The following is a 27,448-nucleotide window of genomic DNA, read 5'->3' on the forward strand; positions in this document are numbered from 1 at the left end:
TGCATATTGACAAAAGCACAAATAATTGAATGCATTAATTAATTAATAAACAGTGGATGAAAATAAATATGTCAAAAGTGTAACACGTGGGGAAATCTTCTGATCCTGATCCTATGGGACTTCAATGTATTTCAGGTAGTTATTCCATTTTTCTGAGTGCGGTTCTGCTTTGTTAATTAGACTGTAAGATCATTTTTCATGGGTTGGCACTCTGTCTGATAAGAGGTGCCACTCTTCTAGAGAAGGAGCTCTGACTGACCGCCAGTCTTGCACCAAAAGCCTCCTTCCTGCCATCAAAGCAGTGCGAATTGACGGGGAGATCTGCCTCGTCTGCCCTCAGCAGGGTCGTGGTAGGTTAGGGGTCGCTTAAAATATATAACTGTGGAGTAAAAGGAAATCGATGGTCTGTTATCCTCTCAATACAATCGTGAACCTGACACCAAAAACTCTGCATTTCTACTACCCGAAAGGACAATTATTGTTTTAATAAAAAGGAACAAAGTCTTTTCTTTGGATGCCCCATATTTTATATCTTGAAATGAAACTGTGAGCCCAGAAGGGTATTTTGCTTTAACCGATCCTGCAATCGTTTCTCTGAAGTATCTGAGTAACAGCATCAACGACAAATTTGCTCTTCTTGCTCTGCTGTTGGCGCAAAGCTCAGGAATAAAGCGCCAAATTAGGCCACATGATGCAAATTAGCACCGCCCCTTTATGACGTCACCACCAGCCGCTCTGACCGTATATATTTGTCGGCGGAGGAAAACCGAGAAGTAAACTTGGGGAAAACCGTCGTTCAGGAGACGGTAAGTGTTTTTATTGATTTCTACTTTTAATGTGGTTTATTCATTCATGAATGAGAGAGAAAAAGGAAAAAGGTCGCTGTGTGAGAAACTGCCTCAGCTAATCACACCAGTCAAAATGGCTTCTTTGTGCTGTGCAGTTAATGCGACAACATCCCGGCTAACAGGGAACGTTCCCACAACTTTGACTAACGTTACGTAAAGGTTCTCCTAATGTTAGGAGCAAACGTTCTCACAATAACGTCAATAGAACGTTCTTTCAACGTTTTTTAATAGTTTCAAGGACTGTATGTATAATGTTCTTTAGACACGTTAGGAAACATTAGTCAACTGTTTTACATCCATTTTCTGAGATGATAAGGTGCACAGTTGATAACTGAATCCATTGTGTTCTACTGGACTTTTTTGATTAATATAATATTTAATTAAATAATATATTTAAGATAAGCTATTACCTTTCTTAGTTTTTTTTTTCTGACTGCATTTAATAAAAACTACATTAAACACAAACCCCTGTTACTAGAAACAACGAGTTTTCCACAGCCTGTTTTGAGTACTGTTGCCATGGTGACGGAGATTTGGCGGTTAAATAAGCTGACTTAACCGGTTTAAACCAGTTGCAGCCAGTCTTCTCCGGTTTATTCCAGAGGGGCACCTGCCAGTCCACTTAACCTACAAGGTAAGAAGTGAAGAGTAAAATACTTTATTTTGGCAATGTTGCTTGTTTTAAGGTTTATATAAGGCTTGTAATGCATTCTATAAAGGTGTCTCACGGATTTAGTATGTTAGTTAACGTTAGCTACCTTTTAATTGATTTCAATTTAACAGCTAAATTAGCTATTTAGCTCATGTAGCTACTTAGGTTGGTTAATATTAGCCAACATTAAGTTAGTTATCTTGCTAACTTTACGTTAGTGATGGGCTAAATATGCTTAGTAATACAAAAATAGCTCATAATTAGTAATGTAATGAAATAACAAAATCGTCAAGATACATTAAATGCAGAGATAAATGTTTATAAATGAGGAAAAAATAAATGTATAGATTAATGTTAAGATATGCTAGCATTGATAAAAACCAGTGAAATGAAATAAGCCACAAAGCTGAAGTCTTGAAGCTTGTTATTCACCAGCTTTGTGTTAAAATGTTCCCGTTCCACCTTAAATGGTGCAGCAGTTCTGGCGCCTGAGGTGTTAAAATAATTTGCACCATTAAAGGTGGAACTGGAAAATTTGAACCAGAAGCTGGTGAAAAGTAACTTGAGCCAATTTCAGCCTTGTAAACAAACCAATGTAAATCTTGCAGACCCAGGAGTTTATCTTGAACACACTAATTAAAATGTATAAATTCTCAACAAGCGAGATAATGTGAGGTTTACTCTTGTCAAGCATCCCTGAAACAAATTTAAGCTTTATTACTGTAAAAGTACACGCTGATTAACGCCGTTTTCTGTTTCAGTAAGGTTAGATGATAGCAGACCTGGGCAAAAGGGTTAACGCTGTATAAATACATGTTGTCGATGATGTACAAGTAACAAGATGGCGATGTGTAAAAGGTTATAATCGCTGTTTTGTAAAAAGAACCGAGAGAGAATTAGAGAGGACTAATTTACAGTTCAACAGCTTGTAAATAAGTTGGGAAATAGGGGTTCGCGTTCATGTGTGCGGCCGCGCGCCAGTTGTCATTTTTTCTGTGTGCGTGTGTGAGAGAGAGAGAGAGAGAGAGAGAGAGAGAGAGAGAGCGCTGTTGGTTAGTTCTTTCTGTTACGCTCATGGCTCTTCGCCTTTTAGTTACTTCACGTGTACTTCAGCTTGAGTGAATGGACCCGAAAATAAATGCCACCGTGTTCTGGAAGTCATCTTGAAGAAGCCGTTCTTGTTCAAATTTTCACGTTCCACGCAGATGGTGGAGTCATGGAGGAATGTTGACCTAAAGACTTTGTACAGATAGTCTGTCATTTTGTTGGTTCACTGGTTGTGCTCTTGGGTGGACGATTCTAAGCGAAATGATTACTGAATTCATTGTGGTGTTATTCATGCGATGTATAGACTATTTATCAGCGTATTTATTAAACAGGACGAGAGGAACGCAGGCTTGTGTTCTTGTTTTTATGTATTATTTTTTCAGGGGTGGCACTAGCCATTTACTGAGACGAAAGCTGGTATGTCTGCTTATCATGTTACCGAGTGCTAAGTTTTGAAAATAGCACCTCATGCTGTTCATAAGGGAGTCAGTAGTGGAAACTATCACAAAATGTGACAGAAAATTGATTGCTTACCCCTTTGACCTATATTCATTCTGTCAAGAGCTCTCAACGTTACATCTGTTAAAGTGGGAATAACTTAATGTTTAAAACACACAGGGGTTTATACTGAACTGTCACAGGGGTGGTACCCTCAAGGTACGTCTTGAGTACCTTTTATTTGGGGAGCGTAATCTATTGCAACTACATTGACTCGACATACCCAGTCTTGTCTCCATGCTTTTTTATTTTATTGTTCTGTTTTAGATTATGTAAATGAACAAATATATAACCTTTACCTGGGAAAAGCATATTTAAGGTTCACAATTGGTTAAATTTACATTGTACCTAAAAAAATGTACCAGTACAGTTCCTTTTATTTTACATTGCACATGCTTTAAGATTACTCATATGATTCACAAACTTTAAATACCCCATATACCATTAGAGCAACACTACAATACTTGCAAATGTGGCAAGGTAGCTTTGTAACTGTAAATGTTATGTAACAGCCCACTTCCAAATAGCTCAGGTACTCCGAAATTAGTAACAGGAACACATTCACAAGAATTACTGAATAAAATTATTGACCAGTGTTGCTTACGTTTGAGATCAAACTTTCAGCTGGTGCATTTATCACCTGTGTGATGCAGGCTAATCAATAACTGTTTTCAAACCTTGGAACTTTGTCCACTGTGTGATAAGCAGCTAGTAGTGTTACTGATTGCCACTCCTGAGTGGCACATGCCAGTGCCTCTCGCCTCAGTAAATGGCTAGTGCCACTCCTGAAAAAAATCATCATCATCTAAACCGCTTATCCTACTGGGTCGTGGTGGGGTGCTGGAGCCTATCCCAGCTGTCATTGGGCAGAAGGCACTCCTTCAGCTCTATGCGCCACAACAAGAGCACGCAAAGAGTCTATATTCAAAATAGCGTTACCGCTGTCCAGGATCACTGCTTTACTCACAGGAGCTGTTGGTGTGTGCCTTTCTCTGTGTGGCAGGTGCCACTGGCGAGTGCTACTAACCGAGCGGCACGAGCCGCATGTGCCACTCGTTACCAGTTATCGGTGGCAGGTACCATTCGCTGAGTGGCACATGCCAGTACGTGCCATTTCCGGACGACAGAGTTGCCACTTCCTGCTGCCAGATGCCACTTCGGGACTGAACCCCTGCAGCAGTGAGGTTTTGTTTCCCAGTCTGTGTGACAATGCTGTACTACAACAAGAAGTACATGTTATTGAAGCTAATGTAGTGGCTAACTTGGCATGGCATTCGCCATACAGTTGCGGCAAAGGGATGTGCCTTGGGTCCATCTTCCTAACAAGACACTTAAATCCTTCCTTTTCCACCGTTTGGGTAGGCGTCATGTCCTTTGCTAACCAAAATGTGACTGCTTCAGTAATTTCATTCCACCGTGTGCTTCTTTGTCATACAGAGTGCTGCTTGCAAATTCTCCAGCTGTGGTTGCTTGAGTGACTACGTTTGGTTTAGCTTGTTTGTTAACAAGCAAACGTTTTGATATCACATCTTCATTCTCGGACACGTGCAATGACTGAAAGGTGAAATGAAAATGTGGTGAAATAAATTTGATGTGTTGCCACCTTTTGTGGTCACAGTATTTTTGCACGTTTTGTAAATTGCAGTCGTTTGTTTGGAGTCTGACCTTCTATATCCAAAAAACTTCCACACTACTGATGTAGCTCCCCTTTCAGGAACTAATTCATCCCCAGCGCTAACTCCGGTGTTACGGTAAATTCAGTTCCCCCTGTTCCCCCTCATTGCGCATGTCGAAATCATGACGTCTTCAATTGACGCTGCTCTGCGGGGCTTAGATAGGCTTAATTCGTTTGTGTTTGTACCGTTATTTCGTCCTATTCCTCATGGTAAGAGAATTATAACGTTTGTAGAATGACTTGTAGTTAAACACGTTTTGAAGTATAAAATGTGTTGTTAGCACATCTTTTAATGCTCAAACACTACGTGGGTTATCTTGCTAATGCTAGCTTTGGCTCCGTTTTCAACTACTCCGAGTAGCATAGATTTATTAGGTGCACTGAAATAAGTAGTCTAACAATAATGACACTGACTGATTACTGTGCTGTGTAATGCAGTTTATTTATTTCAGCAACAAATATTTCAAATCTATTTACACAACTTAGCAAGATTGATGAGGATATGGGACATAAATACACCTTAAAAATCACTGAAGTCTGAACAACAATGTGTCTGCATGTACAATAATTAAATCAGAAATGGCGCAATAAATCTATGTTACTCGGAGTAGTTGAAAATGGAGCCAAAGCTAGCATTAGAAAGATAACCCACGTAGTGTTTGAGCATTAAAAGATGTGCTAACAACACATTTTATACTTCAAAACGTGTTTAACTACAAGTCATTCTACAAACGTTATAATTCTCTTACCATGAGGAATAGGACGAAATAACGGTACAAACACAAACAAATTAAGCCTATCTAAGCCCCGCAGAGCAGCGTCAATTGAAGATGTCATGATCTGCTGTGTAAACATAGCCCATAACACTTCACTGTGTAAGCAGACCCTCTTCACTGCCAGCTTGAGTCATTTGTTCATCAGCAGGGCAGCGTATACTATGCTTATGTCACATGGTATCAGCTGGTACCAGATGTTGGTATCTGTAAATTTGTATGAGTAAAAGTACAAGTAATTGGTATCGATGAAGCCCTACTACAGACTACATTTACATTAAACCCCTGAGTTTTGCAAAGAATTTAGGTAATAATAAATAATCTTTCCTCAAAATCCTGAAAAAATCCACTTTCATTCAAAGTAAGGCAGCTTTTACAATTCTATAATACATTGAAATCAAGATGTTATCAGGGAACTCCAGTGCATTGTTGAAAAACACCTCCCCAGATACACATGGAATAAGTTTTGTGTAATTTTGCTGTTTTCAGTTTTCGAGTAACATCTTCCCAAATGTCAGAATAAATCAATTTTTATTACATGGTGTATTTAGGTTTTCATAAAATATTTAAATAAAGCTTTTAACAGGGAACTCCACCGCAAAATCAAATTCAGACTGCGAAATTACATGAATCGCATTCTCTTTGTACCCGATGTGTTCTTCAACAATGCAGTGTAGTTTTCTGCTAACAGTTTGATTCCTTACGTTTATTGAAACTTTTAACATGGGCATATATGTAATTAGCTTTGCAAAGCATTGCAGAGGTCTTGTTCAGAATTTAAGTAGCAAAATAAAACGTAGCTCATAACCTTATATGTTAGAAAGTGTTTTTAAACACTGCAGTGGAGGTTTCTGATAACTGTACTTTTCGTCCTTTGTTGGAGTTGGGGCTGCAACAAACGACTAATTTGATAGTCGAATAATCTATCGATTACTGAAACAAATAATCGATTATTATTATGAATTACTATATTTCCAAATAACACTTATGTAGCTGTCAGCTTTTAAATTTGGCTTTTTTTGTTTTATGCATTTGTTAACTAACAATAAAGACGCATAACCTGTTTAAAGATTTACTAATTTAATGAACTTTTCTGCAAATACAAAATATAAATAAAACTCCAATATCGTTTTCCCTTTTAGAATTTAAAACCAAGGATGTGCAAAGTACCAGCAATAACGTATAACAAAACTAAAGCAGTTTTCTCTCAATCGAGTAAATCTGATTCATCAGTTTCCTCTTCTGATGCTCCAACATGGAGGATGTGCTCCTGTGCCAGCTAAGGTCGGCTTTACAAAAAGCACAGCGTGAAATGCTCGCACACTTTTAAGGAATTTGTTCTTGAGACTGACATCACGCTTTTGTTCACTCTTCAGTAAGCGCTAATGTCAAAATGTTCCTAGTGAGCGCGAGAAAGAGGCGTAATGACGCCACCAACTAATGGACTATTAAATTAGTTGCCAACTAATTTGATCGTCAGTTTTAGTCTACTAACTCAAATAATCATTGCACTCCTAGTTGGAGTTTTATTTAAGTTGGCTGTTTAATTTTTTATGGCATATTAAATACTGCTGTATACCTCACGAAACATGATTTTCACTGTGGAAAAACATGAAAACCAAACTCTGAACACTGTCAAAAGGCGGATTGTTGCTGTGTTTGGAGCAGTGTTTAGTTACACTTACAAAATGTGGATTGAAAGAGAGTCGCATACTGAAAGAAGGAGAAAGACACTTCCAGGTCATTGCAGTACTGTTCTGCTGTAATCCACGGTGCACCCATGAAATCCAAGCGTAGAGAGCACGACTAGGCTTGGAATTTTTTTGCAAGAGAAGGCAAAACATTTGCAGGGGAACACAATGTCAGTACTGTTTTTTTATTTTTTTAAGCATTACCCCTAAGGGGCTCCGTACTTTTCCACAAACCTTATATTTTATACTCTTAACTTTAAGGCCGCTATACAGGCTGATTAAACACCTTGAAACTAAGAAGGCCCTCAGTACTTATCAACATTATTTAAATCCTATCACATGCGAGGAATTTAGCCTTAAAAAAAAGAAGAGCCACAGGCGCCTCTTGCACATTTGACTTATAAATCAAAGACTGCAACGTAACTTCAAGAAAGCTTCGTGTTTAGCTGCCCAGAATGGCCTGGATAGAGTGTAACAATGCTTTACATGAACTGATAAATGTGAAATAAACCAATTTGTTTACTTTGCAGGTGGAGAATACAGAGACGCCCTAATGGATTTCTTGACTTTTCATTTTTTGTTCATTCACTTGAATTGATTAATAATATTAGCAACAATAATAAACATTTATTAAACACATTATGCTTGCATTGATTTTGCCCTAGTTTATGTCAGTATTATTATAGTAGTGGGGATTGTTTGAATTAGACAATCAGCAATGAACGGGAATGTGGATGGAGGGAAGGAAATCAAGACTCGGAGGGATTAACCTTAACTAGACTGAGAAAATGTTAATGAAATGTTAAAGTAACATTAAAAAATCTAAACTTTTGATGCTGAGTACTGCTGGCTGCACAAAAATATTAGGAAGATGTTTTAGGGTTCTACTAACTTTATGTTCTACTAACTTGCACCGAACATCCTAAGAAAATTAAGAAAACTGGAACTATAAACCTTTGAAGAACGTTTAAAGATAACATTCCAGGAATGTTCAGTGGTCAGTGTATGTAAAGTTGAGGTAATATTCTGGGGCAGTGGATTTAAGAAAGATGTTATGGAAACATAAAAATGGCCCTTTTTAAGTTTAGCATCATTCTCACAACCATAATAGAATGTTACAGGAATGTTTTCAGGTTCTCAGACCACATTCCTAGAACGTTAAATTGTTGCCAATGAGTTTGGGTTGATGTTTAGAGAACATTCTTGTAACTTGAATGTTTTGGGAATGTTAATAAAACTGGACAGATTCATGGGGGAACATTCCTATAACACATTCATACAACCAAAATGGAATGTTAGAGGAACATTCAGAGAACATAATTTTGAATGTTCTCAGAAGGTTCCAGTAGAACGTTCCTAGATCGTTAAACTATTGTTGCAAATGAGGTTGAGGTGACATTCTGGAACGTTCACATAAATTAAGAAAAACGTTTTGAGAACATTTAGAAAACTGGACAGAATAACATTGAGGGAACGTTTCAATAAAACGTTCATACAACCAAAAAGGAATGTTAGAGGAACGTTTAGAAAAAATAATTTTGAACGTTGTCAGAACGTTCCTAGAATTTTAAATGGTTGCAAATAAGGTTGAGGTGGTGTTCTAGGACCGTTCTGAGAACATTAAGAAAACTGGACAAAATTACGTTGAGGGAAGATTCCAGTGCAACGTTCCCACAACCAAAATAGAATGTTAGGGGAAGATTCTGAGAACGTAATTTTGTTAGCTGGGATCTGGCAGAAAAACTCAAAACTAAAGACCATAAATAGTAATGCAAGTGTAAATGTGTAAAAGTGTATTTGAGTTGAAGAAAAGTAACAGTGACTCTTTTGTGTTTGTTGTTTGTGTGCAGGAGGAGAGATGGGCAGTTTCACTCCTTCATTTCCTCCATCATTCAGCACTCTTTATTTAATGTGTTCATTGTGTTCATCATTAACACATTCATCATCGCCCTGGAGGAAGAGTACAGTGATTCAGGAGTGTTCTGGGTGAGTACACTGTAAAAAAAGAGTTAGGCCCAATCCCATTTCACCCCTTGCCCCTAACACTTAGCCCTACCCCTCCGTTTTGTGCGTTTGCGTCTAGGGATAGGGTTGTCCCGATTCTTGTTCATGAATGTCCCGATTCATGAACACATTCACCGTCGCCCCGGAGGAAGAGTACAGTAACTCAGGAGTGTTCCAGGTGAGTACACTGTAAAAAAAAAGAGTTAGGCCCAATCCCATTTCACCCCTTGCCCCTAACACTTAGCCCTACCCCTCTGTTTTGTGCGTTTACATCTAGGGATAGGGTTGTCCCGATTCTTGTTCATGAATGTCCCGATTCATGAACACATTCACCGTCACCCCGGAGGAAGAGTACAGTAACTCAGGAGTGTTCCAGGTGAGTACACTGTAAAAATAGAGTTAGGCCCAATCCCATTTCACCCCTTGCTGGCGATTAAAAAGCTAAGTTCTGCTTCGTATCGCTGAAGAATTCTTGGTGGCAATAATAAATAATTGTCATCCCCCCTCTTTGAAGGCATATGATGCCCTAAATGTAACTAAGCAGCGAGGTTGCTGAACTTTACCCTCCTCTGCTATCACTGCAGACTGGCAGGTTGCCTACAGAGCAGCGCTAGTAGCCTGTTAATGAAGTAATGTAGTTTTTTGTTTGTGCTCTTTTTTATTCGGTGACTGGTTAGATTGATTGATTGATGCATAAAACTGAAGTTGTGAATGAATCGTGAGCGCCAATGCTTTTCAGTCTCCTTTGGATAAATGGCAAATGTCGGTTTGATATATCATTATTGCCATAGTATGGAGACGAAGCAGGAAAACACGTCCTGATTATTTTTTCCAGGCTATTTTAAATGTGATACACCTGTCCTGTCATGCCCAACAAAATTAGCATGATTGTTATTCGAACATTCTGGGTTTTTCACCTTAGTGACTGCAAGAAATAGTATTGGTTTATTTGAAATCTTAACAATGTTACAATGACATACCTCCACTGTAAAAAATGTCCATAGATATTACAGTAAAAAACTATCAATTGGCAACAGTAAAAGACCATGAAATCCAAAATAGTATATCACCGTAGTGGTTACAATGGCTTACCCTAAATCAAGAAACACTACGTTACTTTAATTTTCCGTGTCGTAATATGTAGAAAATGCACAATTTTACTGTGAAAATATAAAATTTTGGTAAAATTAATGGGAAATACCATAAAGCCACTAGTAAGTAATTACTCTAAACGTAACGATATTTCTCTGCATAAACTACGGATTTTGCTGATGTATACATTTAAATTTACAGTCTAAAACCTTCCACCATTCAGCTTTCATTATACTTGCATTTCTATAGAAACAAGATGTTAAAAATATGGTGTATGTTGAATAATGTTTATTTCACAGTAAAACATGTTTAAATATACTGTAATTTACTGTAATTTTAGGTGATATCCTTGTAAATATGGGTTCGATCTGACAGTTAATGTGTTATGTGCAATGAAAAACTAAAACATTACCAGAAAGATGTATTTCTTGACGAAATTCAACTGATTGCTGAGCAGCAATGCTAGCAATCGTTGGTGGTTGCCAGGGTTTACTAGGTGGTTGTAAGGGTGTTTTTAGATGGTTGCTAAGGTGTTTGTAGGTGTGCTATGTTTGCTATGGTGGTCTAGGTGATTGGTGAGGCGTTTTAGTTGGTTACGAAGATGCACAAGGTGGCTGCTGGGGTGTTCTGTTTGATAAGGTGAACTAGGTGGTTGCTAGCATGTACCATGTGGTTGCTAAGGTGTAGGTGGTATCTAAAGTGTAGGTGGTTGCTAGTGTGTACTACCCTGAGAGCAAGAGGATAGAGGACTACTGTTGGCCCACTGCTGGCAAAGCTGGTGGTCCACTGACGTTTTGTTGTGGTGTTTAAGCAGAGTAATAGAAAAAATTCTACTCGCTATCGCTCATTTTCCACTCACAGTCCTATTTACTTATTTTTTTCCTCCTTCTTTTCTTTAGTTATACTTTGTAAACTAGTTAAGTAAATAATTTTAATTTAGCACAGAGTCAGCAAAAACATTTTCTATAAAATCATTTTATGTCAGGCCTAGTCATTATTTTTCCTCTTAGTTGTTTCTCTTAGCTCTGTGCGTTTAAAATCTGTTTGGGGAGATTAAAACGTAGGTAGAGCTTGTATGCAGGACAAAAATCTGGGTCGTCTGAGGGTGGAGCAGCAGTGGCAAGCAGTCAGCGGGATGTCTTATCAAACCAGCAGACCGATATGTGCTTGCTATCTGGGTAGCCAGTTGCTAAGGTCTTTGTAGGTGGCTGCAAGGGTGCACTTGGTGGTTGCAAGGCTGTTCCAGGCTATAAACTAAGATGTGACAACTAAGATGGCTGCTGGGGTGTTTCTAGGTTGTTGCTAAGGTGAAGTATTTGGTTGCCAAGGAGTACTAGGTGGTTGTAAGAGAGTGCAAGATGGCTGCTAGTGTGGTTATAGATGGTTGTTAGGGTGTTTCTAGGTGACTGCTGGGATGTTCTACATAGCTGATAGGGTGTTTATGGTTTATGGCTGGTTTTTCTAGGTGATTGTTAGTGCTTGGTGATTGCTATGTGTGTTCCGGGTGGCTGCTATAGCATACTGGGCGTTGCTAGGGTATTGCTACGGTGTACTTAGCGGTTGCTATGATGTACGTGGTCGTTGTCAGGGTGTTTCTACATGATAGAATGTACTGAGTGGTTACTGGGGTGTCTGTAGGTGGTTGCTAGGGTGTTTTGGGTGTTTGCTTGGGTGATTATAGGCAGTTGCTAGGGTGTTCTTGGTGGTTGCTATAGTGTTTATAGGTGGTTGCTAGGTATGCTAGTTGGTTGCTAGGGAGTTAGAAGGTTGTTATAAGAACACAAGACATTAGATGATTGCAGCAGTTACCCTAATTAACATAACTAATAAGGCATACCTTTACTGATGTGATAAGAATATAGATAGTCTTTTGTATTGTGATTTTGTAACAACACAGATTTAATTTTCCATACTATTATTTTTTCTTCTTTATTTCAGTTATATACAATAAAATGTGGCTCCCCAACATAATCAAAATACACAGTTTAAACGAAAATTATAAAATTGATGTGCATTATAATTAATAATGTTTTTTACAGAACAAAAACCCCAAAGCATGGGTTTACATTTTATTTTTCAGCCTACGATACCCCATCATCAAGCAATTACTGCCATTTCAGCGCACCTTTGCTGTTCCTTGGGGATTATGCTGGTAACATTGATGGCACAACGTCCTGTCTCCTGGGCTTAAAAAAAAAATGTTCTTGAGGTAAGCACGTCAACAGAAATTGTTCCAGTCTGAGAGTAAAAGCTTTCTCGAAGGTTTGTTTGGGTTTGTAATAACTTTACGTTAATATTACCTTAAGTTTGCTAGCTAGGTCAGGATAAGTAACTTACCTAATGTTAGCCACAGTTATCTTAGCTAACTAGCCAGCTGGCTAGTGTTAATGTTGATTTTAACACGGCCTTTTTTGCAGTTTTGTGTTGTCCTTGAAAAAACTATTTGGTTATTGAATGGTAAGTTAACTTATCGTTAACTAGCTAACTATCTTACAAATTGAGGGAGTTGACTTTTGTCTAACATCATCTGTGTTAGCACAGAGATTTTGCAGAGAGCAGCGTTAGTGACTTATACAAAGAATCTGCTTCTCAGTCATCACGCGTTCCAACTGAAAGAGTAGACTTTGACCATCAAGTGTATGAGACAGGTACAGATGAAAGTCAAATGGATATGTCAGAAAATTTCAGCGATCTTTTTCTTAGAAACGTTGGCTTATTTTACTTAAAATTGCAGGGGCAGTTTCTTCTACCTGCTGCGACCATACAGAACATCGTTGAGGAGATGCAAAACATACATGAGTTGGGTCAGACATATACTTAGAGTAAACTTACTTCACTGCTGAAAAATGACACATTATCAGATGAGGACATCACCAAGGTTTGTGAGTCTGTCCAGGGATTTGATCTGTTCTCTACATGTCATGCAGGGTCAATGAGGACAGCATTCTCAAGAGCTCAGTCTTACAAAAAAATGCTCAACTATGTGGAGCCTAAGAAAATGTTTTTAGGAAGAGATGAGATCAGCACAGATCTGTTTGCCTATTATGTGCCTGTGAGAGAGACTTTGAAATGCTTGTTAGAATTTGATCTGTGGTGTTCGCAGGTCCAGTTCCACTTCATTCATTTTGGAGAATAGCAGTCCTGGTGAAGCACTTGTTCTCACCACAGGAAAGGACAGCCGACAGGTCAAACTACACTCATATAGAGGAGAAAATACCACTGGATGGGGAAGAAACACAACTAGCATCTTTTAAGACCACTTTTGGTTAGTTAGTTAAATCTGCTCCTTTAGAGCAAATCACTGTATATTGTGGTTGATTATAAATTCTTGTGTTTCTTCAACATCACTCCAGAGAGGGGCACAAAAATTGAAACAAGGAAAAACAAGAAAAAACTGTCAGTCCTCACCCTCATCGCAGATCTCTCTGATCACGAGTGGAGAGGGACATGTTAAGGATGGATTTATCCCACTGAACTCTTATACAGTTCTAGCTGTACGGAACAATATACACTGTTAACTGTTGACATTCAGAATAGTGTTCTTTGATGTTTTTAGTTAGCTTTAGTGTTTTAATAAGCAGTGTTTGGTTCTGTTAAATTTATGTGAACTGGCTTATTGTACAATTACTGTTTGGCAAACAGTAATTTAGTTCTTTAAGATTTTACAGTACATACAGGGAGTTTCCCAATTTTGGCTATTGCCAGAAGCAACTTTTCAGAAGGTTTGGTCACTTTTTTATTTGAAATAGTCTGTGACCCATGCAGGGAGTTTGCAGAGCTTATTGGCTAACAATGCATTGAAGTGAATAAAACGGTCTCTGAAGACCACTTGAGCCTTAGTTTCAGTGCTTTTGTGACACTCCAGAGTAGGTTGAAGGATGCTGGCATTGCTAAGATTTAATAATCTCCTCTAAGGTAAGTAAACTGAGCACGTCTAACAAATGTTTTAACATTTTAAGAGTAAAATGTCTTAATTATCTATACACACTGCTCTTGTATAAATTCTGTTTATTACAAGTAAGAATAAGCCTTTCGCTCTTGCCACCTTTCATGCATTGCATTCATACTCTTATGAGCGGTTATAGGCTTGGAAGGAACCACTTGCTGGCCTTTGTGGCAACCAGGGAAACGGTGAGATTCTAATACATTTAAATATCAAAAGCGAGCTGTTTTTGCTTTTAACTTTCAAAGATGATTTGTTTGGCATTTCTGCTTTATTGGACAGATGCAGTAGTAATAGACAGGAAACACAGCGGAGAGAGGGGATGATATGCAGAAAAGGGCCCAAGCTGGAATGGAACCTTGGATGCTGCAATAACAATATGTATGTGTTCTACCAGGTAAGCCACTTGGGAGGCCTGGCTGTTTTTGGGTGTGAGCTTAGCCATTTGATTGTAATTTGCAACCTGTGCATTGAAAAAAGAGAATAGTTCATGGGTGAGATGATTTCATCTTTCACTTAAGAGGATGTATGTCCTCCTATCTTTTATCTCCTTACTCTTTCTTTCAGGGCTTATTACGTCTACCAGTGGTTGTACTTGACATGGATTTCGTCAACCTCTGTCCTACCATTCTGCGCTTCTCATCAGATACCAGTTCAGTGTACATTAATTTAACAACAGAAGGCTTTAGGCCCACCTCTTTTTGCAAGCACTGTGTAGCCATTTCACGTTCAAACAGTATATGTAATTGTTGACGTAAAGCACTGCATAAATATAGGCATTACATAATCTAATGTGATTTGAACTTCTTGCGAATCTCAGCCATCCAAGTCTCTCTCTTCAGTTGTTTTGATCACTGTTTAATAAATATTTTATCCTTAGTGATTTTATTAACTACCAGAATACACATATTTCGTTCCTTATGGAGACTTGGCCCAAAGTGACCTGAGGTCCACAGGCTGTGATGGGGGCATTGCAATGTTTAATAAGAACCACCTCGGTTCTGTCCCTTTTAATGTTGTATTTTTCAATAGATTGCAGCTTTTATGTTGATGATTCATCTCATGAACGTCCTAGCCATGCACCACAAAATCATTTAACTTTCTCCTCAGCACGGTGCAGCTGGAAAAAAGGCGAGGATGTCAACTTTGCAGGAATGTGCGAGCACTTTGATTTGTCATCAGCGTTATCAACGCTCAGCATCGAGTGAGTACATTTAATTGATAGACTTCTGAACTAGTGTTGCCCTTAAATGTTTGTTTGATTTTTTTTTCCCCCAAGGAAAATCTCTACTGTGCAAATGATAAACCATATGTAAACAGGATCATAAATGCCACCAACTTCTCTCAGGCCAAGCTCATTTAAGAAATTCCTTTTAGAAATCATGGATGCTGCATCCTCTGGGATGAAAAAGGAGGTAGGGAGATTGAGGGAGAAACTGTGGAGACCCCAGGTGAAAACCTGCATTCTGTTTTTATTCACATTTTGTACAGCATCTGAAATTTTTTGGAAAAGGGGTTGTATTATTATTGTTGTTGTTAATGTTTTCTTTGTTGTTTTCTTTGTTATCTTTTTCTGGCTGCAGAGAGGATCCTCGCCAGTCCACAGCAAACACCTGACTGACAAGTTGTGATGATGATGACAGCACCTGCTCAAAGCTCCCGTTTTCTGAACATCATACCCTGACTGTATTGGACTCTATCCCACCGCTCTGCATTCAAGTCTGAACCCAACGTCTTGGACACCAGTCTTGTCAAGGGTAATTAGAGGTAAGCGGTGATATAGTTCAGTGTAGCAAAGGGTAGGTGGATGCAAGCACAACTCTACATACAAGAAACCAACACTCTGGAATGTAGTATTGCAGATCACTTTAATAATTAATAGAGTATCAGGGTGACAGGTAGAAACTGATGCATTTCCACACTAAGCCATCATCAGCATTTGTTTCACCCCATCGACTTACTAGGGTTGGGCTGATGTACGATGCCATCGTCCGTCATCGATGGCTGACAGACATTAAAATGTTGAGCCTGGGTCGGTTGCATTGAATAGACACAGATTTCAGCGCTCACAACTGGGCTTTTTTTAAAGTCATTATGAAGCCACAGTCCCATGTCTGCTGAAGCTCTGTGCTTTTTGTGCTTGTAGCATTGAGAGGCCAGTTGTAATTTCATCTTCATTCGGCTGTATTGACAGCCACAAACGGCTGGGACACAAACATTGTCCCATAGTGTCTCAGAGATATTTAATTAGACAAAACATTAACTTAAACGTTAACCACACTTTCTTTGACCTTGCTAAAAATGGTAACAAACGACACTTCCTTTCCCCAACTGAATTTTTTAGCCATGATCACGAAACACAGTGGTCACTAGGCATAGGTATCATTAGGATCAGAGGTGTAAGTAACGAATTACATATGCTCTCGTTACTGTAATTGAGTACAGTTTTCCCTGTAACTGTACTTTCTGGAGTAGAATTAAATCGTAGTACTTTTACTGTTACTTGAGATCATTTTTAATAAAATACTTTTACTTTGCTACTTTAATTTTCATAATGTTACAGAGTAAAAATAAATGATGAGCGTATCAGCTTATCACCCAATAATAAAAAAGCGTGGTTAAATTGAGCGTGGTTAAAGCGTGGTTAAATTGATTCACCAATCAAGAAACAGCAGCTCCAGCAAGAAAAACACTACAGATATGTCCAGTTAAGTGGAGAAGGACAGAAGAGGATTTAAGCAGCACACACGAGAAAAAGGCCGCGTCCAAAAGGTCTTCTGTATTCATTTTCACATGAAGTAAAGAAAACGCCGTTATTATCAGCGACCAAACACAAAATCTGCTGAGATCCGCTTTCACAACTCGACTCCAGCCTGAGGCAGCAGTAGCCGAGCTAAACAGGTACCGTGTTTACGGGTTTCTTTTTTCTTTTGTAACGCTTCTGTTTATTAAACTTAAAATCTGTTGCATATATTTTATTACAAGTGTCTGTTAGCTACTTTAGTTGACAGGTGTCGCCCACAGGCTAAAGTTTACCCGTTTATACAGCCTAGTTTAGCTGCTATTTTGGAGATAAACTGTCGTGAACGGCTGAGATTGAAATTTAGTCTAATACATGTTCTTCATAACCTCTGCACAGCCTGATCTGATACCACCCCGGTCTCTATCTCTCTCTCTCTCTCTCTCTCTCTCTCTCTCTCTCTCTCTCTCTCTCTCTCTCTCTTCCTCCCCGTCTCTCTCTTTCTGTCTCTCTCTCTCTCTCTCTTCCTCCTCCTCTCTCTCTTTCTGTCTCTCTTGCCCCACTCTCTCTCTCCCCCTCTGTCTCTGTCTCTCTCTGTCTCCCCCTCTTTCTCTCTCTTATCCTCTCTCTTTCTCTTCCTCCTCTGTCTCTCTTCTGCCTCCTCTGTCTCTTTCTGCCTCTCCCCCCTCTCTCTCTCTCTCTCCCTCTCCCCCTCTATCTCTCTCTATCCTCTCTTTTTCTCTCTTCCACCCCCATCTCTCTCTTTCTGTCTCTCTTGCCCCCTCTCTCTCTCTCCCCTGTCTCTCTCTTATCCTCTCGCTTTCTCTCTCTTCCTCCCCCATCTCTCTCTTTCTGTCTCTCTTGCCCCCCCTTCCACTCCTCCTCCTCTCTCTTTCTCTCTCCTGCCCCTCTCTCTCTCTCTTTCCTCCTCTCTGTCTCTCAAATCAAATCAAATATGCTTTACTGGCATGACAGGATATAAGACCTATGTTGCCAAAGCTGTAAATACAGCTTAAATTGAATTATTATTAAAATATAAATGAATAGGAAAAAAATAAAAAAATAAATAGAAAAAATAAATAAATATGGTAATACATATAAGCATAGAATGAGTATGGACATGCCAAATGTAATAAAATATAATAAAATAAAGTAAAATTCTACCATTACCGCTATTAATAATAATAATAATAATAATAATTAAAAATAAATACATAAAACAAACAAGGTACATATGAAAAATGTAATATGTTTGAACATCAGGAATTAGAAATATTAATTACATAACTGAAGATGTGCTATGTTACATTTTCTTCTCTGATCTTGTGGCAGTTCTGAATAAACTGTCTGGCTAAACTTATTGTTTCTACATTTTCTCCCAGTATAATCTTCATTTTCTCTGAGTCGGTCAGTTTGGGAAGGAGGGGGTTTTATTAGTAAATTTGGGCAGAAAAGAATCTCTGATGGTTTTATATTTTAAACATGAAAGAAGGAAGTGATTCTCAGTTTCTATCTCTCCTGATAGGCAGTGGGTGCAGATCCTGTCCTCTCTGTCCAGCCTGCAATTCCTGTGCCTCCCTGTTTCATTGGCCAGTTTATGGTCACTCAGTCTGTACTTTGTTAGTGTTTGTCTTTGTTTGTTATCTTTGATCCTGATTAGATAATTGGCTAAGTGTTTTGAGTATTTCCGATCAAGCATTTCGTAACAGCATCTTTTCTGGATGTCTAGAATGAGCGGAAACCTGCCCAGCTCTGCAGGCCAGATTAGAGACACCTCTGTTCACCTGCAGGACGTCTTTGCAAAATTCAAGATGAAATAGTTCTGTGGGTGTTTTGTCCCAAATTTCGTTATTTTTTGTTCTTTCTAGTCCCCAGATTTCACTGCCATATAACATTATTGGTTCAGTTACTGATTTAAATAATTTTAACCAGATTGCAACGGGGGGGGGGCTGAATTTGGAAATTGTTTTTCTAATCATGTAGTAAGATCTGTGAGCTTTTTCTGTCAGTGCTGTAATCGCTGATTTAAAATTTCCTGCTTTCCTTACTGTGTCTTCGAAAGTAAACTGGTATTTCTTCTCCTGTAATCTGACTTTATTTTGAAAAATCATTATTTTTGTTTTGTCCATATTTACTGTAAGGGCCCAAGAATAGTTGGGCATAAAAAATAAAACATAAAACATGTTCTCTTATCCCCTCTTTCTCTCTTTCTCCCCGTCTCTCTCTTTCTGTCTCTCTTGCCCACCCTCTCTTCTCCTCTGTCTCTCTCTCTCTTCCTCTCTTGTTCCTTACACAGTTCACAGAAAGGTGTGTAGATGTGCTCTAGCAGAGCAGACTGTGATCAGTCAGAACTTTAGCTTTAGTGTTTTTCTGTACAGTTTATTTTCAGTGATGAAGCCGAGTAGCTCAGAAATATGTTCAGGTTGTGACAGCGGAAATACCAAGAAGTAACTAAGTAACTCAGTACTTAAGTAGTTTTTCAACAAACTACTTATTTCCTCTTACTTGAGTAATTTTATTTACTAATACTTTTACTTGTACTTGAGTAATTTATCACTATAGTAACAGTACTTGTACTTGTGTAGGGATTTTCAGTACTTTTTACACCCCTGATTAGGACTATACTGATACTGCTTATTAATACTTATCAACGCTCTTATTGATACCACTGTCTGGAATTCGGTGCAAAGACATTATATGAAATTTTGACAACTTGAAAAAAATGTGAAAAAGCTGTGGTCATCTCCCTGCAATTGAAAATAGTAACAACCATAAGCAGTACACTTAGTCAGTCATTCGTTTGGAAGAGAAATTTTAAATTTTGGCTGCTTTAGTTTCACTTTCACCGGGCCTTATAGGTTGAAGATCCTGAATACAGGTGGGGTAATGGAGTTTGGGAAAAGGAAAAAAAAAGGCAGGTGCTTTTGTTTCTAGCCTTTAGGCTGTTCGTTTTCCTGGCTGTAAATGCTGATTTGCAGAGTTGAAATAAAAAGCTTCAGTTATGGACCAGACCCTCAACTCCACTAAGTTTCAGACAGAACCTAAATAACCCGGTGTATTGCATTTAGCTGCATTATCATTAAATTTTGTAAAGTGAGCCAACACTTTTGAAGGTCTTACCCTTACTGACCAGTCTGGAACAGGTAGCAATTTAATACTGGTTCTTGATACCTATCCCTAGTGTTCACCAAAAAAATAAAAATAAAGGAGGTAGATATGGAGGAAAAGGAAAGACAGGGTGAGTAGTGGAGGCTGGGCTGTGAATAGGCTCAAAATCTTAACCTACTCAGTTGAAGTTGACAGTCAATTGCTATGCCTGTTACTTAGCTACCAACCATGATGTTAAAATGTCAAACAAAACTTGTGTGCTAAGTTAAGAATATTGTGAGAGCGCCCCCTCATTATTTCTCATTATTCATCACCATCACTGTAATATTTTATCATCAACATTAACACACGAAGGTTAATATGAGGGGACGGTGGAGATCGTGTCTGCAGTGTCTGAGATTTTTAAAAAAAGAAAAGAAAACATCTCACAAGTGAAAGCAGCGTTTTACCTTAGAAATAAACGTAGCGTCATTATGCTAGTAGTGAACTCTGCTGCCTGACACAGCTGCCTAAAAATGATAGAGACGGATGCTTAAACAGAAGTTGGACCCTGTTGGGGTTTATCCTAAATTCAGTCCTAACTGAAGTTGTCATAGTGACTAAAAAGATTTCAGAGGTAAGAAGTTTCTGTAATACGGTTCCTGGTTTCTCCTACGTATACATCATGGGAGCTCAGCTTAACAACAGTTAACTGTCAGTTTATCTCTGTGTAGGCATCATGCTCAAGCACTACATCAATCTAACTGCTTTTTTTTCTGTTTTATGGCTACAGAGAGGATGGTGCCAGCCCACAGTGAACAAACACCTGATGGGCAACATGTGAGTCCTCAAGCAGAACTGGTGACAATACATGCCTTAAGTTCCAGTTTCTTGAACATCATGTCCATGTGAGAGTCTGTCCCATGTTGAACACCCTCTTCAGTCAAGTGGCTATTTGTTTCCATGAGGTTTATTCATTCCACCATGGATTATCCTATATATGGACACATGCTGGTTTTTTTCAAGATCTCAACACGAATTTGTGAGTGTACTGGACAAGTTATTAGATCAGTTCAGTTTGTTTTTCACAGAGAATCTGTAAATGTAAAAACAGTTTCTTAATATTTATCAGGAATAGTCTGTACCTTTGTTTATTTGTTATTTCCTTTGTAGTTTACCATAAACAGTAGTTGACTGTAAATTCTATGCCAACTAACTATAACCTCTTATGTGTTGTACTGTTTTTTTTGCAGTGAAATTCTGGCAACCACAGCTGCCGGTAATTTACTGTAAAGTTGAACTTTACAATAAAGTACTGTAATATATAATACAGTTTTACTGTGTCCGTCACTGAGATAGACCGTAATTATGTTTACAGAATATTTGTTGTTTTTAAAATTGTTTACCATAAACAGATTTATAATACAGCTGTTATTTTTAGAGCATATTACCGTAAACAGATTTACTATATATGATTTTTTTTCATAGTAATTTACTGTAAACAAACAGCAATTTTTAACTGAAATTTATGGTTGCCAAAAAAGCATACCAAGATGTCTTGTACATTGTCACCTTACTTTTTACAGTGGAATTCTAGCAACCACAGCTGCCAGTATTTTACCGTAAATTGCACAGATTTTACAGTGTATGTTCTATCTTTCCAGGGACTCCACAGGAAACCAGAGAGCTCATCCGGTTCCGAGCAGAGAATAAGCATTTTCTTCAATCAAAAAGTGCTGCAAAACCACTTTGGGCGTGAGTCTTTTGTTTTAAAGCTGCTTCACTGCAAACATCTGTTTTGGTTCTTGTTTTTCATTTTAATATTACTCTTCATATTTTTTATGATACAGGACATTGATCAAAGACCTTGGCCTTGAGGGCAGAATCACTCCCCAGCAAGTCCAGCCTTTGCAAGATTAAAAGGTTCTTCAGACTGATGGAGAATATGTTGTACATGGTTTTGTGTGGAACCTTTTTGAAAAGGGTTCTTCTATTGTTACAGGCTAAACATTTTTGTCTCGCTTGTAACCTTTTTCGTACTATATAGAATCCTTTTCAAAAAGGTTCCACACAAAACCATGTACAACACATTCTCCATCAGTCTGAAGAACCCATTAACTATGCAAAGGGTTCTTTGAGTGTTCATGGTTCTATACAGAACCACAATCTTTACTAAAGAACCATTATTTTTAAGAGTGTACTGTAAAAGGCCATAAAGCAATATTTCTGATTATTTTCTTTGTTGAGTAATACTGCATTTATGCGTTTATTTCAGGACCTGAAAACTCCCAAAGCAGGGTCTGGAACAGATGCTGGTGAAGTAACAGCTGCCACATTGCAGTTTTTTGAAGACATGCATGAGGTGCTGGGTGCCAGGCCTTCAATGGACCCTCCTGTTGTGGTCGTATTTTTTGGTCCTGATGCTGATCCCACAACAATACTTAAGGTAAGGTTTAAAGATTAGCTTCAATGACATTTACGATGTAATGCATTATTAATCTTTTAAACAATGCTATGTAGCCTGGAATGTTATTGATGATATACATTGTAATGTATAATGTATGTTATTGGTAATGTATCTAATGTGATATTGATGATAAACTAGTGTCTTTTTTATTTTTAGAAATATATTTTGAACGTAGCGTTTATATTGTACATACCACATTGCCATATCACCCATTTCTGCAATATAATTCCGTCTAATTTTTGTTCCCTTTCTGGAGATGGTCGAGGCCACGAGTGCCAGCACCACCTCAAGCCCCTCTTCCATGACAGCCAGTACATCAGTAGCCTCTCCTATGGCCCCAAGCCCCCCAACCCCTTCACCAAGAGCAGAAGCGCCATGAGGAGAGTGAGGTGAAAACAGAGCGGTGCTTGGGCCTGTTTGAGAGACTAATTGATAAAATATGATTTAGTGTTGGCTTGTTTGTAATGTGCAATACTTTTTCCTCTAGCATCACACAGGTTCCTGTTTGTGATGGTTAATTTGTTTACATTGTGATTGCACTATTCAGATGTCAGTAACCTCAGAAGCACAACTGGCTCTTATTATAATATTGTTAAGCAATAAGAATACAACTATTGAAAATAGCTCCATGTTCTATTTTTACACTTAAAAAAAAATGTTTGGTAGGTGACAAGAATGTGCCAACTGGCTGATATTATAATATTGTTAGGCGATAGGAATGTACCAATTGAAAATGTAGCTCACTGTTTTATTTTTGTACTTTTTTTTATTGTTATTTTAAAGTTTATTAGGTGACAATAATGTGCCAATGGACATGCATTTAAATGTGATGCTGAATGTGAATATTACTGAAACCGATATTAATATGACATTATTTATTAGAAAAAATAATACTGGATAAATAACTTGTACACATCCCTGAGCTATCTTGTCAGCATCTGTATTTATCAAACAAAAAACTGAACTTGCCAAATAATCATTTTAAAACAGTGTAAACATAGTTAACATAAAAAAAAAAACTATATACACTTATCAATTTCTGGATCGCAGCCAGCATCCTTATGGGGCTTGAACATGGCATTAGACCAGGGCAGCCAGTCTGTCCCTTGTAGCATTCCCAAAGCTCTCATTATATGCTAGGGGCTCACAGGGTGGTTGGGGCTAAAGGTTGTCCTGTGCAACATCATCATCATCTGGCTCCAGAATGTCCCCATTATCCACACACACATTGTGTAGAAACGCACAGGACGCAATAACCAGTGGTGCGAATGAAGGTTTAACCTCCAAGGCTCTGAAAAGGGTAGACCTCCATCTAGTCTTCATCATTCCAAAAGCCCTTTCAATTATGCTGCGTCCCCTAGAATGGTAATAATTGAAGCGCCTTTGTATTGGTCCATTAACTGGCTCCTTGTAAGGTGTGACTAGGCAGATTGGTGTGGTCCTGTTCCCTTTGTAGGAGCCCCTGCAGACCATGCATGGCTCTTTTGCTGAGGCGGAAATCCTGCTTTAGCTCTACATTAAATCACAAACGCAAGATGGGCATGTGATCCAGTTTGCAGCACAACATAGGATGACCAGTCTGGAAAAGAAAATGAGCTCACATCATTACTCTCAACTGGAAAGATTTTTAACCGGTAAACTGAAATTTTACATTTTCCCAACCCCAAGCCAAACACACATTGCGTAAACGCGTTAGTAGTACCTACAATACACGTTATACGAGAGAATTTTGGGAATTACCATGACATGGCTTTACCCTATCAACTCTTTCTGTGTAAAACACGCATGAAGGTTCTGCAAGATTAGGGAAATATTTAAGAACCAGTCTGTTCAAGAATAGCACCTGTTCTTAGAATTGTTCTTAAGTGAAAACCTGTAAAAGGAAATTGTTAAGATGCCTGAAAATAAAAATTTAGCTCACGTGTGATGTTTAAATATGAACATATGAGAAGATTTTGTTTTTATAACTGTTTTCGTCTGTTTCGTGCTATTTTGCAGGCTCTGGTTGTGATGCTGGCTAAAGCCATGAAGAGAGCTGTGTATGTGATGAGTTTGGTGTTCTTCATGTTCATCTTTGCTGTTGCTGGAGTTCTCTATTTCGGAGAGCAGGCTTCAGGGGACCTCGAGCACTGGGGGGATTTGGGGTCCGCCCTGCTCACCATCTTTGGCTTAGTAACAGTGAGTTGTACACAAGCATCTGCAATCACACATAATGTATATGTAGAAAATATAAACATCTAAAGCTTGTAAAAACAAACTGTTTACATTTGATATAAACAATCCTCAATAAACACAAACATATGAAAACAAACATCAACAATCAGCAGCAACACCCCCCTTACACTGTTCTAGAATGACCTCTCCATTCACTCATTCACTCTGTTCTAGAATGTTCACCCTATTCACTCTCTTCTAGAATGTTCTTTCCCATTCACAGTGTCGTGCAGGTTTCTTCTGCTGTCACATTGTTCTAAAGTGATCTTCCCCACTCAGATTGTTCTAGAATGTTCACCCCATTCACATTTTCTAGAATGAAACTCCTCCTCCTTCCAATCTAATCACCCTGTAAATGTCCATCCCTGCTTTCTGTTTCCTGCGATAAAGTTTTCGCAATAGCAAACATGATAATTGACTGCATGTCGTTTTTGTTGTTCTATTTTAGCTGGACGGCTGGGTGGATCTGCTGAAGAAAGTAGATAGTTCAGGAGTGACCTACAGTCGGCTCTTCCTCATCATCTTCATACTGATAGGCCACTTCATTTTCTTCAACATGTTCGTGGGTTTGGTCATCATGGAGGTTGAGGTAAATCTATCTTTACATTTACATTTGTGCATTTGGCAGATGCTCTTATCCAGAGCTAGAGTTGAATCATGTTACAGAGGAAGGAGAATGTAGCTTTAGGAGTCTTGCCCAAGGACTCCTACTGGTATAGTGTGGTGTGTTTGCCCAAGCAAGATATCAAACCACAGTCTGCCATGTAGAGGGGAATGATATTACCACTAACATTAAGCCTGACGCTAAATATGATAAATAACCCTAACATTGAAAAGAACATTAATCTGCCCTTTATTAAGCCTAAACTCAGTTGCTTTAATTAACGCCTCTAGTAAATTGAATGCTAATTCTACCATTAACCCAAATTGAAGTTAATGTGTATATTTTCTTCTTCCTAATGTGAAACAGCGCATGACTAAAGCCCGTGAGGAGGAGTCTCTGCAGGAGCGGAAGGCAGCGCAGAAAAGAAAGAAGCAGAAAATAAACAATGAAGCAGCTGATTGGGAGTCAGGTGAGTGCAGGTTGAGTCAGGGGAGTGAAAGTAGAGTTCTACACAAAACTGAGTGGGAAACACCTGTAAAGAAATAAGAAGCTTTTTTAATGACAAAGCACTTTGAAATGAGGCAGTGGTGTTTCACGTGTCTCAGAAGAAAGCAGGTGCTAGCCTTCACTCTCCCAGCTTGGTAACATTGTTTGATAAGTGGAGAACTACCTAGCGGGTGGAATCAGACATGATAAAATTGAGGAGAAAACTGCTTTGAAAATGTATTTACTGAAGTGTTTTGTTTGACATTATTTACATTTAGGTGTCTAAACTGAAGAAATGGTCCGACACGAACATAAAGACTGAGAATTTCCCCCGAATCATCCAGCAGCTCAGAATGTCTCTCTCTGACTCGGACCACATTGTAACGAAGGATAAGAGCAGCAGCTTGACATTTCTACAGATATATCTCACCACGCTGTGACACCAGGACGCCACCCTGGACAAGTGAGCAACATACACACACACACTGAGCTTTATTGCTCTTCAGTTTGTAGTAGAGTGTAACGAAAAAATACATTTTTAGGTTTGAGGTGATATTTGATTTAATTTGTTGCAACAAAAGATCAAAGTATCCAGTTATTGTGCAAAATAATGCTGATATAAAACAGTGTAACTGAGCCATAAACAATACAGAAATAGATAGAATGCACCCAGATGTGTAAGCTCCCACCACAATCACAAACTCTGATAAAATACATTTGCTTGTTTCAAAAAGGTAGCATATCTTACAAATTAAACATCTATAAATTTTCAGCTTTGTTAGATGCTGTTGTTACATCTAAAAGCAGTACTGAGAAATGACGTTATTAAAGGAGAAGAGTAAATTAGAGACAGAAAATGCTGCTTTCTGCTTTAGGCATTATAGGGCTAATAGAGAAATCTCTGTTTACTGAGTTATCCTTCATTCTAAATGCCTTTCCATTCAGATCTGAGGTCTGTGTTTTACACTCCTCCATAAAACCATCTTGTCTTGATTAATTTATCTTTTCACAAGTAAATAGTTTTAAGTTATCATGTAGCTTTACAATGTAATGTGTCTTTATAATGAATCTCAACCTGCCATGTTGAAGTGTGACGTTAAGAAACTCCAACATGAACATTATGACTGAATGTGTGTTTGTGTGTTTGTGTGTAGGTTGCAGCAGATCTTTGATGAAATGCTGGAGGTCCTCAGTGAGCTGCTGGAGCTGCAACAGGAAGAGCAGAGAGAGGAAGAAGAGCACAAAAGAGACGCACAATAATCTGCAACATCGTGCTACAGTTTTTCACCAACATCCACTGATAACAGGCCAGTTTACAAACCCAGTTCCACAAATGTTGGGACAGTAAGTAAAATGCAAATGAACACAGAGAGCAGTGATTTGTAAATTCACTTTGAGCTGTATTTAAACAGTAACAGCACAAAGACAAGATAATTAGCGTTTTAGCTCATCAAAATAACTGTCTGCCAAAAACCTCAACTGAATGCCTGTGACCTTTGACCTCTCAGACAACACTGCATTAAAAATCCTCATGCTTCTGTGATGGATATCAACACATGGCCTCAGGAATACTTTGACAAATCGTTGTCATAAACACTGTTTGCACTGCATCTGCTAATGTAAGTTA

The 27,448-nt window shown here is 38.5% G+C and overlaps 1 protein-coding gene across 12 annotated transcripts; it reads left to right on the forward strand.

Moving 5' to 3' along the window:
• Positions 1–707: 707 nt before the first annotated feature.
• Positions 708–26,005, forward strand: LOC118801149 (cation channel sperm-associated protein 3-like). Of its 12 annotated transcripts, XR_005006462.1 has the most exons (20): positions 708–806; positions 9,035–9,170; positions 9,268–9,366; positions 9,466–9,564; positions 12,361–12,489; positions 13,384–14,411; positions 14,506–14,620; positions 14,791–14,875; positions 15,334–15,427; positions 15,601–15,674; positions 15,807–15,990; positions 20,844–21,092; positions 21,304–21,329; positions 21,715–21,805; positions 22,326–22,496; positions 22,774–22,906; positions 23,974–24,151; positions 24,516–24,695; positions 25,180–25,320; positions 25,702–26,005. XR_005006462.1 is itself a non-coding variant. In XM_036561315.1 (8 exons), exons 6-8 carry the CDS (start codon positions 24,528–24,530, stop codon positions 25,879–25,881), a joined length of 489 nt encoding a protein of 162 aa, XP_036417208.1. In that variant the 5' UTR covers positions 20,515–21,092; positions 21,304–21,329; positions 21,715–21,805; positions 22,326–22,496; positions 22,774–22,906; positions 24,516–24,527; the 3' UTR covers positions 25,882–26,005. The 12 variants fall into 12 exon arrangements, 2 of the variants coding, with proteins under 2 accessions (XP_036417208.1, XP_036417209.1); XR_005006461.1 differs by lacking the exon at positions 23,974–24,151; XR_005006468.1 differs by lacking the exon at positions 23,974–24,151 and having other exon boundaries at positions 14,506–14,604.
• The last annotated feature ends 1,443 nt before the right edge of the window (positions 26,006–27,448 follow it).

Source organism: Colossoma macropomum, unplaced genomic scaffold (genome assembly GCF_904425465.1).
Source record: "Colossoma macropomum unplaced genomic scaffold, Colossoma_macropomum, whole genome shotgun sequence".
NCBI classification, from domain to species: Eukaryota; Metazoa; Chordata; class Actinopteri; order Characiformes; family Serrasalmidae; genus Colossoma; species Colossoma macropomum.

Coding starts and splice junctions, on each gene's coding strand:
- LOC118801149 (XM_036561315.1), top strand. CDS start 24,528: ATGCTGGCTAAAGCCATGAAGAGAGCTGTGTATGTGATGAGTTTGGTG. Junction 24,696..25,179: donor CCATCTTTGGCTTAGTAACA/GTGAGTTGTACA, acceptor GTTCTATTTTAG/CTGGACGGCTGGGTGGATCT. Junction 25,321..25,701: donor TGGTCATCATGGAGGTTGAG/GTAAATCTATCT, acceptor AATGTGAAACAG/CGCATGACTAAAGCCCGTGA.